This window comes from Pomacea canaliculata, linkage group LG7 (genome assembly GCF_003073045.1).
Source record: "Pomacea canaliculata isolate SZHN2017 linkage group LG7, ASM307304v1, whole genome shotgun sequence".
Taxonomy (NCBI): domain Eukaryota; kingdom Metazoa; phylum Mollusca; class Gastropoda; order Architaenioglossa; family Ampullariidae; genus Pomacea; species Pomacea canaliculata.
In genome coordinates this window covers 26,376,417-26,390,449 of record NC_037596.1, presented here as the reverse complement: position 1 = coordinate 26,390,449, position 14,033 = coordinate 26,376,417, and the positions used below count along the sequence as shown (strand labels likewise).

At 42.6% G+C, this 14,033-nt stretch overlaps 1 protein-coding gene across 4 annotated transcripts in view; it reads left to right on the top strand.

The window, feature by feature from the left end:
* The window catches only part of LOC112568840 (deleted in malignant brain tumors 1 protein-like), a 35,902-nt gene that overhangs the window by 15,482 nt on the left and 6,387 nt on the right, over nt 1–14,033 (top strand). For all 4 annotated transcript variants that reach the window (XR_003100209.1, XM_025246349.1, XM_025246350.1 and 1 more), the window contains 6 exons: nt 74–221; nt 1,245–1,417; nt 2,984–3,131; nt 3,917–4,089; nt 10,564–10,711; nt 13,742–13,914. Coding sequence is in view for 3 of the 4 variants with exons in the window: in XM_025246349.1 (XP_025102134.1) it covers nt 74–221; nt 1,245–1,417; nt 2,984–3,131; nt 3,917–4,089; nt 10,564–10,711; nt 13,742–13,914 (963 nt within the window). In the remaining variant the exon portion in view is untranslated. The remainder of the gene's footprint in view (nt 1–73; nt 222–1,244; nt 1,418–2,983; nt 3,132–3,916; nt 4,090–10,563; nt 10,712–13,741; nt 13,915–14,033) is intronic.

Genomic DNA, 14,033 nt, shown 5'->3' with positions numbered 1-14,033 from the left:
CCATCGTGTTCCTTTTTATTTACGACGAAGATGTAACTAACTTATTAGAACATATTTGTATTTTCAATTTTAGCTGAACAGTTAAAAGCTCGTGTGGTCGGTGGCACAGCGGAGGCGGGACGTCTGGAAATCTTTCACGACGGAACTTGGAACACAGTGTGTAATTACCGTTTTGGACAGAAAGAAGCTTTGGTAGCCTGCAGAATGTTAGGATTCAACAGGTAGGTGTAGTCTAACACAGTCATTCAACACATGTAACTCGCAATGTTTTTCGTTAGTTTTACACGCTTAATCCAATGGCTTACACATGAAACAAACAACACTTGGCCTGATTCTCTAGAGCAGGGATGCCCAACCTACGGTTCGCGGGCCATATCTGGCCCGCGACGCGGTGCCGTCCGGCCCGCAAAGCTTCTACCCACAGAACATGAAATCAGCATGTTAGTAATAAAAAAACCGAACATAAAAAAAAAACGAAAAAAAAGGGAAGAAGAAGTATTTATCCCTACGTAGGGGCGTCTCTCAATCTTTCGATGGATTTCATTCTTGATTTTTACTGTGAAGCGGCCCGTGTGTCGGAAATGGAAATGGCCCGCAGGCCGAAAAAGGTTGGGCATCACTGCACTAGAGTGTGGTAAGTTCAACATTATTAAAGAAAGGTTCACTATTGCCTGTGAGCGGAAATGTCTTTTTTAACCACTGGCAGTTTGTTCCTCGTTACTGACCAGGAATGGGAGAATTTATTATTACTGATTTTCTGGGCGATCCAACCTTACAAGATCAAGCTTTGGGACACTTTAAATGGCTTTTAGTTGGGGTTCTTCTGCATTCTTATTGCAAATGGAGACACATTTGTATGGTTAAATTTTTTTGTGATTTACTGAAGAATTGAGGGTGGTTCAACAGTCATGAAAACAAGAGAAGACCTCTTTTCTTCGCTGCACCATCTGGATTTAAGATTAGTCTCGGCAATTTGACAAAGCAAAGAAAAAATGTGTTGCACAGGATGGTTTTGTAATATTCTTGGTATTTGTCGTGAACCGAAGTTAGATGGTTACAAAAAAATATAACACAAAACGTGTGTAACCGATGTTTTGTTTTTAGTTAACGAGCAAAGTTGAGGTTACTGTCCGGGAATGTTTTACTACATGCATGCGTTTTCACAAACCTGTCTCTATTCAGTGTACAGAGTATGTCATTTTAAATGTCTATATCTTCTCCTGTTCGTATGTCATGTTAAACAGCACAACAGCAGCAGCCGTGTGGTCAGACAAGTACGGAGAAGGCTCTGGTCTTATTCTGTTCAGTAACCTGCAGTGTGTGGGGAACGAAACCAGCCTGGGGCAGTGTAAATACTGGGGGCTCTACAAACACGAGTGTGAACACTGGCTGGATGTCGGCGTCGCGTGCAACATTAGTAAGCATACTAAGCATAATTAAATATTTACAGTTAATTCAGCGTTAATTTTATTATCTCAAAACATTAATCATAGTGTTGTGAACAATAGCTCTTTGAGCTTTTAATTACAGCTTTTTGATGGATAAGACTAGAAATAAGTATGTTCCTTACTGTTTAAAACAAGTAACATATTATTGTCGGTGTCCGGTGTCCGGTGTCCGGTGTCCGGAGCCTCTACTCTTGTTGTCTTATCTTGCAACAACTTACAAAAATGATATTAAAAAATAATTTAGGTGTTTTATATACATTGTAATTCTAACATACCGATTACACTGGTAATATTCAAAATATCTATTTTGTCTCATTTATAAGTTGTTATTTCATTTAAGACTATAAACAGTCAGAGCATAGAGTTATATTACTATTCGAGTGTTGCTGCTGGTAATGTCACTTAACTGAGTACTACCAGACTGCACATCCGAATAAAAGTATGGCAAGACGGACCGAGACATCCATGTCTGCCATCGTGAGTTGCAGTTCCCAACCTTCATATATAGTGACAGAGAGACAGACGCCTGAGAACACTCGGTAAAATACAAGGCTACAGGAACTTTTCGTCTTAAAGAGAGGATCGAAGAAACACGCCAACCCCTAGATCCGTTCCAAACTAATCCTTGTCACCAACACATCGGCTTGAGAAAGATGACCCAAGTCATGTCTCACGCTGGACACATCCAAGCAATGTTACAATTATAAACAATATGGCAACATAGCCTACAATTGCCAAAACCATAGAGATGGGTCTCAACTAAGTCCAAAATGTTGCCATAGTATTGTTTGTTTTTGTTTGGTGGTTTTTTTTTTTACTATTTTAATCTGCACTTTGCTGTAAAACGAAGGTTGTTTGTCTCCAATATTAAGAATTTTTATTCTTACCTTTAACCGTATTCTTTTCTTTTAAGCCGATTGTTTAATCCATATTTAAATCTTCTCCACTTTTTTACTATGCAATTTATTGATATTTCTTTATTATTATATTCAAAGGAAAAGTTCATTATACTGTTGATCAGTGCTGTATGTCTAAGGCAGATAATGAGACTCCTGAATACAACATCTACATTAGTAATGAGTGTTTAATTTATCTGCGGATACATAAAAGGTAATGCTGATGATGACGATAATGATGATGGCAATAAAACGACTTTATCACAAACGTGTATCAGGTCGGCTGTAGGCTCGTTGCGGGTCAGGGCAGAGAAACGAATGGCGGCCCCTTCGTCCTTTGTTTTATATTTAATATATACTGGCGTGGTGGCCGTCTGTAGGGGCACAGTGTGTACATGTTAAAGGTTGCCATTGAATGTATCAAGTTGTCATGTTTTTCACGTCTTTAATAATAATAAAACATTTGTACATACAGAAGGCGAGGACAATGTTACTAGCACAGCATATGAAAATAGAAAGAAATATGTAGCTTTTTGTTAATTATACAACATGGCACTTTTTCACATCGTGTTTCTTTTTATTTTTCGGCGAAGATGTAACTAACTTATTATTAGAACATATTTGTATTTTCAATGTTAGCTCAACAGTTAAAAGCTCGTGTGGTCAATGGCACAGCGGAGGCGGGACGTCTGGAAATCTTTTACGATGGAACTTGGAACACAGTGTGTGATAGAGGTTTTGGACAGAAAGAAGCTTTGGTAGCCTGCAGGATGTTAGGATTCAACAGGTATGTGTAGTCTTACACAATCATTGAACACATTTAACTCGCAATGTTTTTCGTTTCTTTTACACGTTTAATCCAATGGCTTAAACATGAAACAAGAACCGCGTAGCCTCATGCAGTAGAGTGTGTTAAGTTCAGCATTATTAAAGGTTCACTATTGCCTGTGAGAGGAAAAGTGTTTTGAACTAGTGACAGTTTGTGCCTCGTTTATAAGTAAAACAAACTTCCGTCTACTGACCATAAATGGGTGAACTTATATTTATTTTGGTTATATAAATGTTCATGACAATGGCGACACTTTGCAATGTAAGTAAAAATCAGAATGAACTTTTCTTACCTCAAAAATGTTTTCAAGTGTGTGCCATTTTACGTTTACAAGAAAAATACTTCCTGCCATCTGGGCGAAGCAACCTTACAAGATCAAGCTTTGGGACACTTTCAATGGCTTTTAGTTTGGATTCCTCTGTATTCGCTGCACCACCTGGATTGTCTCTTGTGTAGATAAATCCCGGCAATTTTAAAAAGGAAAGAAAAAATGTGTTGCACAGGATGAATTTGTAATATTCTTGGTATTTGTCGTGAACCGAAGTTAGATGGTTACAAAAAAGTATCACACAAACCTCTGTGTAAGAGGTTTTGTATTCACTTAACGAGCAAAGTTTAGGTTAATGTCACGGTATGTTATACTACATGCATGTGTTTCCACAAACCTTAGTCTCTTTTCAGTGTATAGAGTAAGTCATTTTAAATGTTTATATTTCTTCCTGTTCGTATGTGATGTTTGACAGCACAATAGCAATACCCGTGTGGTCAAACAAGTATGGAGAAGGCTCTGGTCCTATTCTGTTCAGTAACCTGCAGTGTGTGTGGAACGAAACCAGCCTGGCGCAGTGTCAACACTGGGGGCTCTACAGACACAACTGTGAACACTCGGATGACATCGGCGTCGCGTGTATCTTTAGTAAGCATAATTAAATATTTACAGTTAATTCAGCGTTAATTTTATTATCCTAAAACATTAATCATGGTGTTGTGAACAATAGCTTTTTGAGCTTTTAATTAAAGCTTTTTGATGGATAAGACTAGAAATAAGTATGTTCCTTACTGTTTAAAACAAATCAAATCAAAATCAAATCAAAACAAACTTTATTGTCCGTCCAGGAGACCCAGGACATAAATTTGTCTTCGCTCACAATGGCAGGCATACCTACTCATACAGACATTAACACACAGTTAGGAGTAAAAGTTAGGAGTAAAAAAGTGTAGATTGCACCAGTCCATCAAAGCAGTTTATGTTTATCCTAACAACAAACCTTGGGAGACCAAGGGCCTAAAAACAGTGCGTAATAAAAAGAAACATGTGTTCTTCACGGGTTCTGCCCATGACAGAAAATTGGTACATAGAGAGGTCCGTGATGCTATCCGTTGGGTCAAGGTGAAGCACAAGTCAAAAATCGAGTCTCAGTTTGCTACAGGTAACATCCGAGTAGCTTGGCAGGGACTCAACATCATGGCCAATATTGACGATCAGAGTAAGGGGTCGAAAGCCAAAATCTCGATCTCAGGCGTTGAGAGTACGGCCATGCCTAATGCTCTTAATGCTTTCTTTGCTCGTTTCGAGTCTCATGACTTCTCAGTGCAAATGAAATATGTACAGAAGGTTGAGATTTGTCATGAGTAATTTGTGGAGCGGTTTCAGCGAGTGAATATTTGCAAGGTCTCCAGTCCGGATGGTATTTGTGGCAGAACATTACGTTCCTGTGCACACCAACCTGTCAACATCTTTTTCAGCGCTCTATGGATTTGGAGAGGGCGGGTAGTCTAGCGTTGTTGCTAGTTTTGGCGGGACTAGTTTTGGCGCACACCTGCTGACTGTTTCTGCTTTGTTGAGTGCTGGACGTTTGTTGTCGTCACATACGCTACCCCCCCCCAACACTCGGTTCATCTTTTGCGCTGAGAGCAGGATGAGTGTCAGCAGAGAGGTGCACAATGGTCGCAGAGGACGACAGCACAGCAGAGGCTCTACGAGCATACTAGTTATTCCGCTTTCAGTAGTTTGCCGGTGGACCAACGAGCGTGGACGAGATTGAAAGAGAGGTCGAGTTAGCTCTCGCCATAAACCCGATGTCTCAGAATGCGGCTCGTGGTTACATCTTGAGCACGCTGGAGGGACCTGCCAGACGTCAAGTTTTGATGCTCCCGCATGTCGCAATAGATACACCGAGAAAGATCTTGGGTGTCCTAGTGGAGGCGTACGGCGAACGGAAAGATGTCGACATCATTGCCAGTTCCTACACTTGCCGACAGCGACGTGATGAGGCGGTCGACGAATACGCCGCGACGCTCCAGAATTTGCAGGCGAAAGCGAACGGCCAGTTTGTTAAGGGACTGAAAAATAGCCATGTACGAAGCGAAACGTCCAGACATCTGGCTGACCACGAGTCCTTTTCTGTTGCTGACCTCCTAAGACCGCACGGCGTGTAGAGAGAGAGGAGGGCAATGATGACAGGGAGGATGAAATAGATCGCCTAACCGCACGAATCAGACAGTTGTAAATGGAGGCGGCCTACCAACCTCACACGACACAACAAAGTAATGTCCCCCCACCCGCACCACACGACCGGCGGCACTTGTGTGCTATTGGTGCGAACGAGAGGGGCACCGGGAGGACAATAACATATTATTGTCGGTGTCCGGTGTCCAGTGTCTCTACACTTGTTGTCACATTTTGCAACAACTTAGAAAAATTATATAAAAAAGAGAATTTATGTGTTTTATATACATTGTAAATCTACCATGCTGATTACACTGGTAATATTTAAAATATCTAGTTTGTCTCATTTATAAGTTGCTATTTCATTTAAGACTATAAACAGTCAGGGCATAAAGTTATAATATTATTCGAGTGTTGCTGGTGGTAATGTCGCTTAAATCTTGACTTTCTCCTGTAAGAAACATTACTTTCCCTCTGTAAAAACAAAAGCCGCCCATGATAATCAGACTGCTCTTCCCTTTGTTATGATATTCAATGACTGAGATGTCTTGATGGAAGAGTTTCCCTTGTTTATCACCGACATCACTTATGTTTATTACAAACCACTCCGTGCTTCGTTGTTTTTTCAGATTGTTTTAACTCGTTTACGGGTTACGGACTGCAAGTGTATGTTTATTGTATGGGAGAATGGATGAAAACATTAAATGGGGACGTGATAACCGTGACACAAAGTATATGGTGAACCCAGTTTACCAGTAGTTTGTGAGGCGGGAATGAAGTAGAAAATTGACTCAGGCCGGGGATAGTGAAGGAGGAAGACGTGTCTGAGTGCCGACCTGTAAATGTCCCAAGTTGAGATGACACAGTACACCAGGGTAGTGTCCATCCACTGGATGCGGCGCGGTACTGACCCCTTGTGGATTAACCTCGCCTAGAAGAGGTTTTGATTGTATGGGCTGATTGAGCTGGAGGCCTTCTGGATGAGGAAGAATCGCCTCACCAAACCATCCCTCGATCGCCCTCGGTCCAACACCCAGCAGCACTTTGTGATTTTGAGAATTACTGTGAAGTGACAGTTTGACAGTGTGATTATATTGCTATCCACATTGTATTGTGTAGATAATCTTAGGTGAACTCTTTTTTGGTTTGTTTGCTATTTTTATTTTTATTTTTCTTTATTTTAAGAGGCCTACGGCTACTAGAATTCGCTCAGAGTCACCGTCTCACCATTGCCAATACCCTCCACCCGCACAAGAAGTCAAGAACTGTAACGTGGCATTCGCCGGGAGGTCTGGTCCATAACCAGATTGACTTCATCTTGCTGCCTCAGCGTTTGAAATCAAGCATCAACAAAGCACAAACGAGGTCCTTTCCTGGCGCTGACATAGGCAGCGACCACAACCTCGTCCTCACTAGCCTCAAGTTGAAACTGAAGTTGAGACGTGACAACAATAAGAGCCCTCGCATCCGATTCAACTTGAGAAGCTCAAAGATCCGGACACAGAGAGGATCTTCCAGGCCCAGGTGGGGGCAAATTTGCAGCCCTGGCTACTATAGACTGCGACATAGACGCCCTTGCTGGAAGTATCAAAGAGGTGCTACTCTCTACTGCAGACGAAGTGCTGGGGAAGCAGAGGAAGCGCAAACAACCCTGGGTGACAGACGACATCCTTGATCTTTGCGACGAAAGGAGAGCCTTGAAGAAAGGGAGAGGTCGAGACCCGACGTCAGCAGACAAGTACAGACTTGTCAACCAGCAGATCAGAACAAGGATGAAGGAGGCAAAAGAAGATTGGATCGAAGACCAGTGTTGCAGTGTGGAAATAGGCATGGCTAGCGGAGACAGCAAGAAGGCATATGAAATACTGAAGGCCCTCACCAAGACTCAGCAGCGACCAGCCACAGTCATCGAAGACAGCGCCGGACAGCTCCTTACGGAAAACGCTGCTGTACTAAGTCGTTGGACTGAATATTGCCAAGACTTGTACAACTACAAGATCGAACCAGACACCAGCATTCTCCAGCATCACCAGACTGGGACAAGAGAGGCTGAAGACCTGCCAGTCCTCACTGATGAGGTGAGAGAAGCTATGCACAGTCTGAAGGGAGGAAAGTCACCTGGTGTGGACAACGTACCTGCTGAGCTGCTGAAGCATGGAGGAGACGCAACAACCAAGGCCTTCACCACACTGTGTCAAAAGATATGGGAAGAAAAGAAATGGCCAAAAGAATGGGCTCAGTCTATCATCATCCCACTCCCTAAGAAAGGGAACCTGAGGCAGTGCCAGAACTACAGAACCATCAGTCTGATAAGTCACCCAAGCAAGTAATGCTCAGAATCATCCTCAACCGCTTAAAACCTATTGCAGAGGAACTGCTGGCAGAAGAACAGGCTGGCTTCAGGGCTGGAAGAGGCACGGTAGAACAGATCTTTAACTGCCGTGTTATGATAGAAAAACACCTGGAGCATCAACGTCAACTATACCATAACTTCATCGATTTCAAAAAGCTTTTGATCGTGTCTGGCACGATGGACTCTGGCAGGTCATGAGATCATTCAACATAGAGGAGGGACTGATCCAGATGGTAGCAGCACTCTACAAGAACGCCTCCAGCGCGGTACTACTCAACAACCAACTAGGCGAGTTCTTCGCGATGACGATCGGGGTCCGTCAAGGGTGCCTACTCTCTCCCCATCCTTTTTAACATCTTCCTTGAAAAAATCATGCAGGACACCCTCCACAACCACCTTACCTCAATCTCCATTGGTGGCAGACCCTGTGCAACCTCCGCTTTGCAGATGACATTGACCTCATGGCAGGCAGTAACAACGAACTTCAGGATTTGACGGACAGACTCTCCAGGCGAGCGGGGGCCTATGGCATGGAAATAAGCTCAGAAAAAAGCAAAGTAATGATTATTTCCACCACCGACAGCAGCAGCAACATCGTCATGAACGGCCAGAAACTGGAGGAGGTCAACAGCTTCAAGTATTTGGGTGCCACCCTGACTAGAGATGGCTGCTGTACAGCAGAGATCCGTATCAGGATTGGTATGGCAACATCCGCAATGTCCAGGCTGGATAGGATCTGGCGAAGCAACTCAATCAGCTTCAGTACCAAGCACAGGCTGTACAAGTCCCTCGTAGTGTCAATCCTACTCTACGGCTGCGAGACTTGGACGCTGCTTGCCGCAACGGAAAAGAAGCTCCAGGCCTTTGAGAACAAGTGCTTGAGAAAGCTGCTCCGCATCTCGTACCGCGAACACAAGACCAACGCATACGTACGGAGCACCGTGACCTCCATCGTGGGCCCACATGAGCCCCTTCTGGCAACAGTGAAGCGGCGCAAGCTCGCCTGGTTCGGTCACGTCACCCGCCACAACACCCTGTCCAAGACGATCCTACAAGGAACCCTCGAAGGGAGCCGTTGTCGTGGTCGTCCGAGGAAAAGCTGGGTCACCAACATTAAAGAATGGACCGAACGCGAGATGCCAGACCTGCTCTCATCTGCTCAAGACAGGACCGGGTGGAAAATTCTGTCTGTTGCTGCTGCCGGACGGTCCCCCCTACGCCCGGACCGGGCATGGGACTGACCTGACCTGACCTGACCTGCTATTTTTACGGGCGACATGTATATCCAGCTACTATTTGATGTTGCGTCATGTAAAAAAGTTGAAATGATGGGTTTATAAGGTGTCACTTTGACTAGACACATATTGCAGGGTATAGGTCGTCATGATATACTTGTGGAAGGAAAACAAAGATTAGAAAGGGAGAGAAAGAAACGGGCAAATTATAAAAAAAAGGAGCTGTGATGACAGGACTTGAAGTGTATATAATCTTTTACTCCCCATTTACTAGGAAGACAGCGACGACATAGACACATATTTATATAGGTTTGAAGCACAAGCACGAATACTCAACTGGCCGAAAAAGATGTGGCCCTTGTACTTAACCTCTCATTTACAAGGAAAGCATTTAATGAGTACCATGCATTTGGTCTCAAGGGAGAAATTAGTTTTGAGATGTTAAGGAAGAAACGACTATTGAATGGAACTTTCCACATACAGGAAAAGAATGCAAAAAATAATTTAGGACTGTTCGGCCTCAAGGTACAGAAGCCATGAAGAACCTATTTAAAAAGAAAGTCCATCCTAGTGCAAGGTGGATTTCCCGTAAACAGATACCGAATGATTGTGAACACTTTAGAGATCTGATACTAAAAGAACAATACTACTAAAACGTGTCAAAAGACTTATCCGTCTACCTGCGATACAGAGGGGCCTACCCAGAGCATGCTGAGTACTACCAGACGGCACATCCAAATGAGAGTCTGGCAAGAAGGATCGACACATCCATGTTTGCCATCGTGAGCCGCGGTTCCCAACCTTCGTGTTCACAGTCACAGAGAGACAGATGCCCTGAAACACTCGGTAAAAAAAACAGGGCTACAGGAACCCTTCTTCCTACAGAGGGGGTCGAAGAAACACGCCAACCCGTAGATCCGTTCCAAACTAATCCTTGTCACCAACACATCGAGTTGAGAAGGATGACCCAAGTTATCCCTCACGCTGGGCAAATCCAAGCAATATTACAATTACAAACAATATGGCACATAGCCAAGGTATGTTACAATTGAGATCTTGCAGGTGAGTGAAAGAAGTGTTATGCCCCTCCAATTATTGCAGCCTGCAGGTGCACGGCTTGAATGTATCAAATAGTGATGTTTTACATGGCTATATTATTAATTAATCATTTGCACATACATACATAAGGTGAGCACGATGTTACTAGCACAGCTTAAGTAAAGACGAAGAAATAAATTATGTATTCATCTGTTAATCATGCAACATGACACTTTTTAATATCGTGTTCATTTGGATTTACGACAAAAATGTAACTAACTTATAATTGGAACATGTTGGTATTTTATATGTTAGCTCAACAGTTAAGAGCTCGTGTAGTCGGTGGCACAGCGGAGGCGGGACGTCTGGAAATCTTTTACGCTGGAACTTGGAACACAGTGTGTGGTAGCTGGTTTGGACATGAAGAAGCTTTGGTAGCCTGCAGAATGTTAGGATTCAACAGGTAGGTGTAGTCTAACGAAATCATTAAACACATTTCCCCTATAATTATTTTCTCTTTTTTACACAATTGATTCCATGGCATAAATCATCATTAAAGATGAAAAAAAACCACGTAGCGTAGTAATCTAAAGCGTTGTAAGTTCAACGGTATTTAACGTTTAGTATTGCCTCTGGTGGAAATTGTCTTTTTCCACCAGTGAGGTTCGTGGATTGTTTATAAGTAAAACAAACACCATCTACTGACTATTAGTGGATGAAGATAATTTTTTTTTTGTAGGTATGCAAATTTTTATGACAATGGCGAAAGTTTGCAATAGAAGTAGAAATTAAAAGATTTTTTCCTTCTGCCTCAAAATAGTATTTTTAAGATATTATGTCCCATCGAACCTTTAGAAGAGAAATTTCTTTTCGGCCATCTGTTTATTGACATTCTCGTTAAACGCTTGATGCTACTGATTTTCTTGGCGATCCAACTTTATAAGATCACACTTTGGGACAATTGAAATGACTTTTAGTTGGAATTTCTCTGCAGCCTTATAACAAATGGACACACTGTTGTATGGGTAAAAAAATTGTGTGGTTTACTGAGAATTGGGAGTGGTTTAACAATCATAAAAATAAAAGAAGAACTATTTCATTCGCTGCACCACCTGAATTGTTTCTTGCGTAGTTAAATTTCGGCGATTTTACAGAGGAAAGAAACAATTTGCACAGGGTGGCTTTATAATATTCTAGATATTTGTCCTGAACAGCAGTTAGATGGTTAGAAAAAAAAGTATTACACAAACCTAGCTAACGGCTTGTCAGAGATTTTGTTTCGCTTAGCGAGTGTCGCGTAACGGTCCCCGGTGTCACCGGATGCACGCGCACAGCCGCTCAAACACAACCAATCGCTCGGCCACAGACGCCGCACGACGGTGCAACCGAACCCACCTTATCAGCTTGGGAGTGTCCCCACTCAGTAGGGTGAGAGTAGCGCCAGAGTGGTTCAGTGAGCACAAGACATCGGCCCACGGTCACAGTGTATGTTGCCATACTCCAGACTCCTACCAATCACAGTGCACAGCTACGCTAGCTTATATCCAATGTGGCGACTCGCTTTGTGGCCTTTTGCCATTCAGTCGATTCTGCATAGACCTTGTCATTTTTGTTTGACATAGTCGTATTCATGTTTTATCGTAATTTTGTGTAGGTGGAGACGTGGTAAACACAAATTTTGCAAACCAAAATTCATCGATATTTATACGTTGAAATTAAACTTCCGGTTTCACGTTCACAATATCGGGATTGTTTATATTCCTCCTTTCTCTTGTCATAGGAATTCGCTGTTATAGGCATCATATATATATATACATAAAATACTTCGAGAAAATAGATCTTAATAAAATCACGTCCACCCACCCACCCACGCCAAAAAAAAAAAAAAAACCAAAAACAACAAAAAAAGCAAAACAAAACCAAAAAAAATGCAGGCTTCATAACAACATTGCGTCGTCTGCTGTAAACTGAGACAGCAAACACTAATACTTATACGCTCTTTCAAGGGACCTTTCGAAACGTGTTTAATCATGAGTGCAATTATTTTTCCGTCAGCTGTAATTCAATAGAATACATAAATCAAGAATATTGATCTTATCTGAAAAGATAAGTGGCGAGTGCGTGTGCTGTGTGTATTAGTTAAGCTAATTAGTGGCTGACGTTACCTAGGCTAGAAATAGATAAATAACGGGACACCCTTGATAACGGCCATATTTTGAGATTGCATTATCTTGTAAATTGTTGGAAATATTCTCGATTATTATTAACTTTCTTAAATACACTAAATTGCCTTGTGTTGTTTATTGGGGATGTACGCTGGGGGCTCGAGTCAATGAAAGTGTAATTAGCGATTTAGTGTAAGTGTCGAACACGTTTATGTCGGTGCGAGGTGGTAGAGGTGTCGAGAGTGTGATCAGCCGAGGCAGGGGGAATCGCGACCTCTGACCACCATTGCGTGCTCGCTCCCCGGAGTTCACGACACACAGGAGTATGTACTCGTTTTCTAACGCTGTATTTTTTAAAGTGTATAATATATTATTTTGACTTATTTCATCTATATCTACAAATAATATATACATATGTCGCAGTTCGTGTCGCTTACCAGAACAATGCAAATTTACAAAAAATCAGGTAGTCAAGACTTGCAAGTCAGACAGACTGAGACGTAAACTCTTTGAAAAATTCAAACGCTGTAAACCACAGAAGTTTATAAAATGCCTGCAACGAATAACTTAACAAAGATGTGGCTTGAGTGACCAGTAAAAACAGATACAGACAAGCTAATAATATGAAAGGTGCTACAGGTACAATGCCAAAAAACAACATCCAACCTGCCACGATAGAGGTCAGGTCAGGTCAATCCCATGCCCGGTCCGGGCGTAGGGGGGACCGTCCGGCAGCAGCAACAGACAGAATTTTCCACCCGGTCCTGTCTTGAGCAGATGAGAGCAGGTCTGGCATCTCGCGTTCGGTCCATTCTTTGATGTTGGTGACCCAGCTTTTCCTCGGACGACCACGACGACGGCTCCCTTCGAGGGTTCCTTGTAGGATCGTCTTGGACAGGGTGTTGTGGCGGGTGACGTGACCGAACCAGGCGAGCTTGCGCCGCTTCACTGTTGCCAGAAGGGGCTCATGTGGGCCCACGAGAGAGGTTACGGTGCTCCGTACGTATTCGTTGGTCTTAACACGATAGAGGGCAAGTATGAAAAGGTTGTAGAAAAGTAGACAAAGGGAAATTCACACTGCAAATAAATTTAAAAGGAATACTATCAGGCAATGTTTCTCAAGAGGAGAAAAGTTAAGAGCAGCAAATAGAACAACAGCGCCTGTAACAGTCACACGAAAAAAACAAGGGTTGCTCCGCGCCAAGATAGGTGTGTGTGCACGATCGTATATACTTATATTTTTACATACCTTTGCCTTTATTCAGTGTAAGGAGTATGCTTATTTTCAATGTCTTTATTTTGACCTGTTCGTTTCCGATGTTTGACAGCACAACAGCAGTAGCCGTGGGGTCAGACAAGTACGGAGCAGGCTCTGGTGATATTTTGTTCAATAACCTGCGGTGTGTGGGGAACGAAACCAGCCTGGCGCTGTGTCAACACCGAGGGCTCTACACACACAACTGTGAACACTGGGAGGATGTCGGCGTCATGTGCTACATTAGTAAGCAGATCAGTAATAATTAAATATTTACAGGTACTCCAGAATTTGATTTATTTTGTTAATAATTTAATTACGATGTTTTTAAGAATTGCACTATTTTCTTTTGATTACTGTATTTT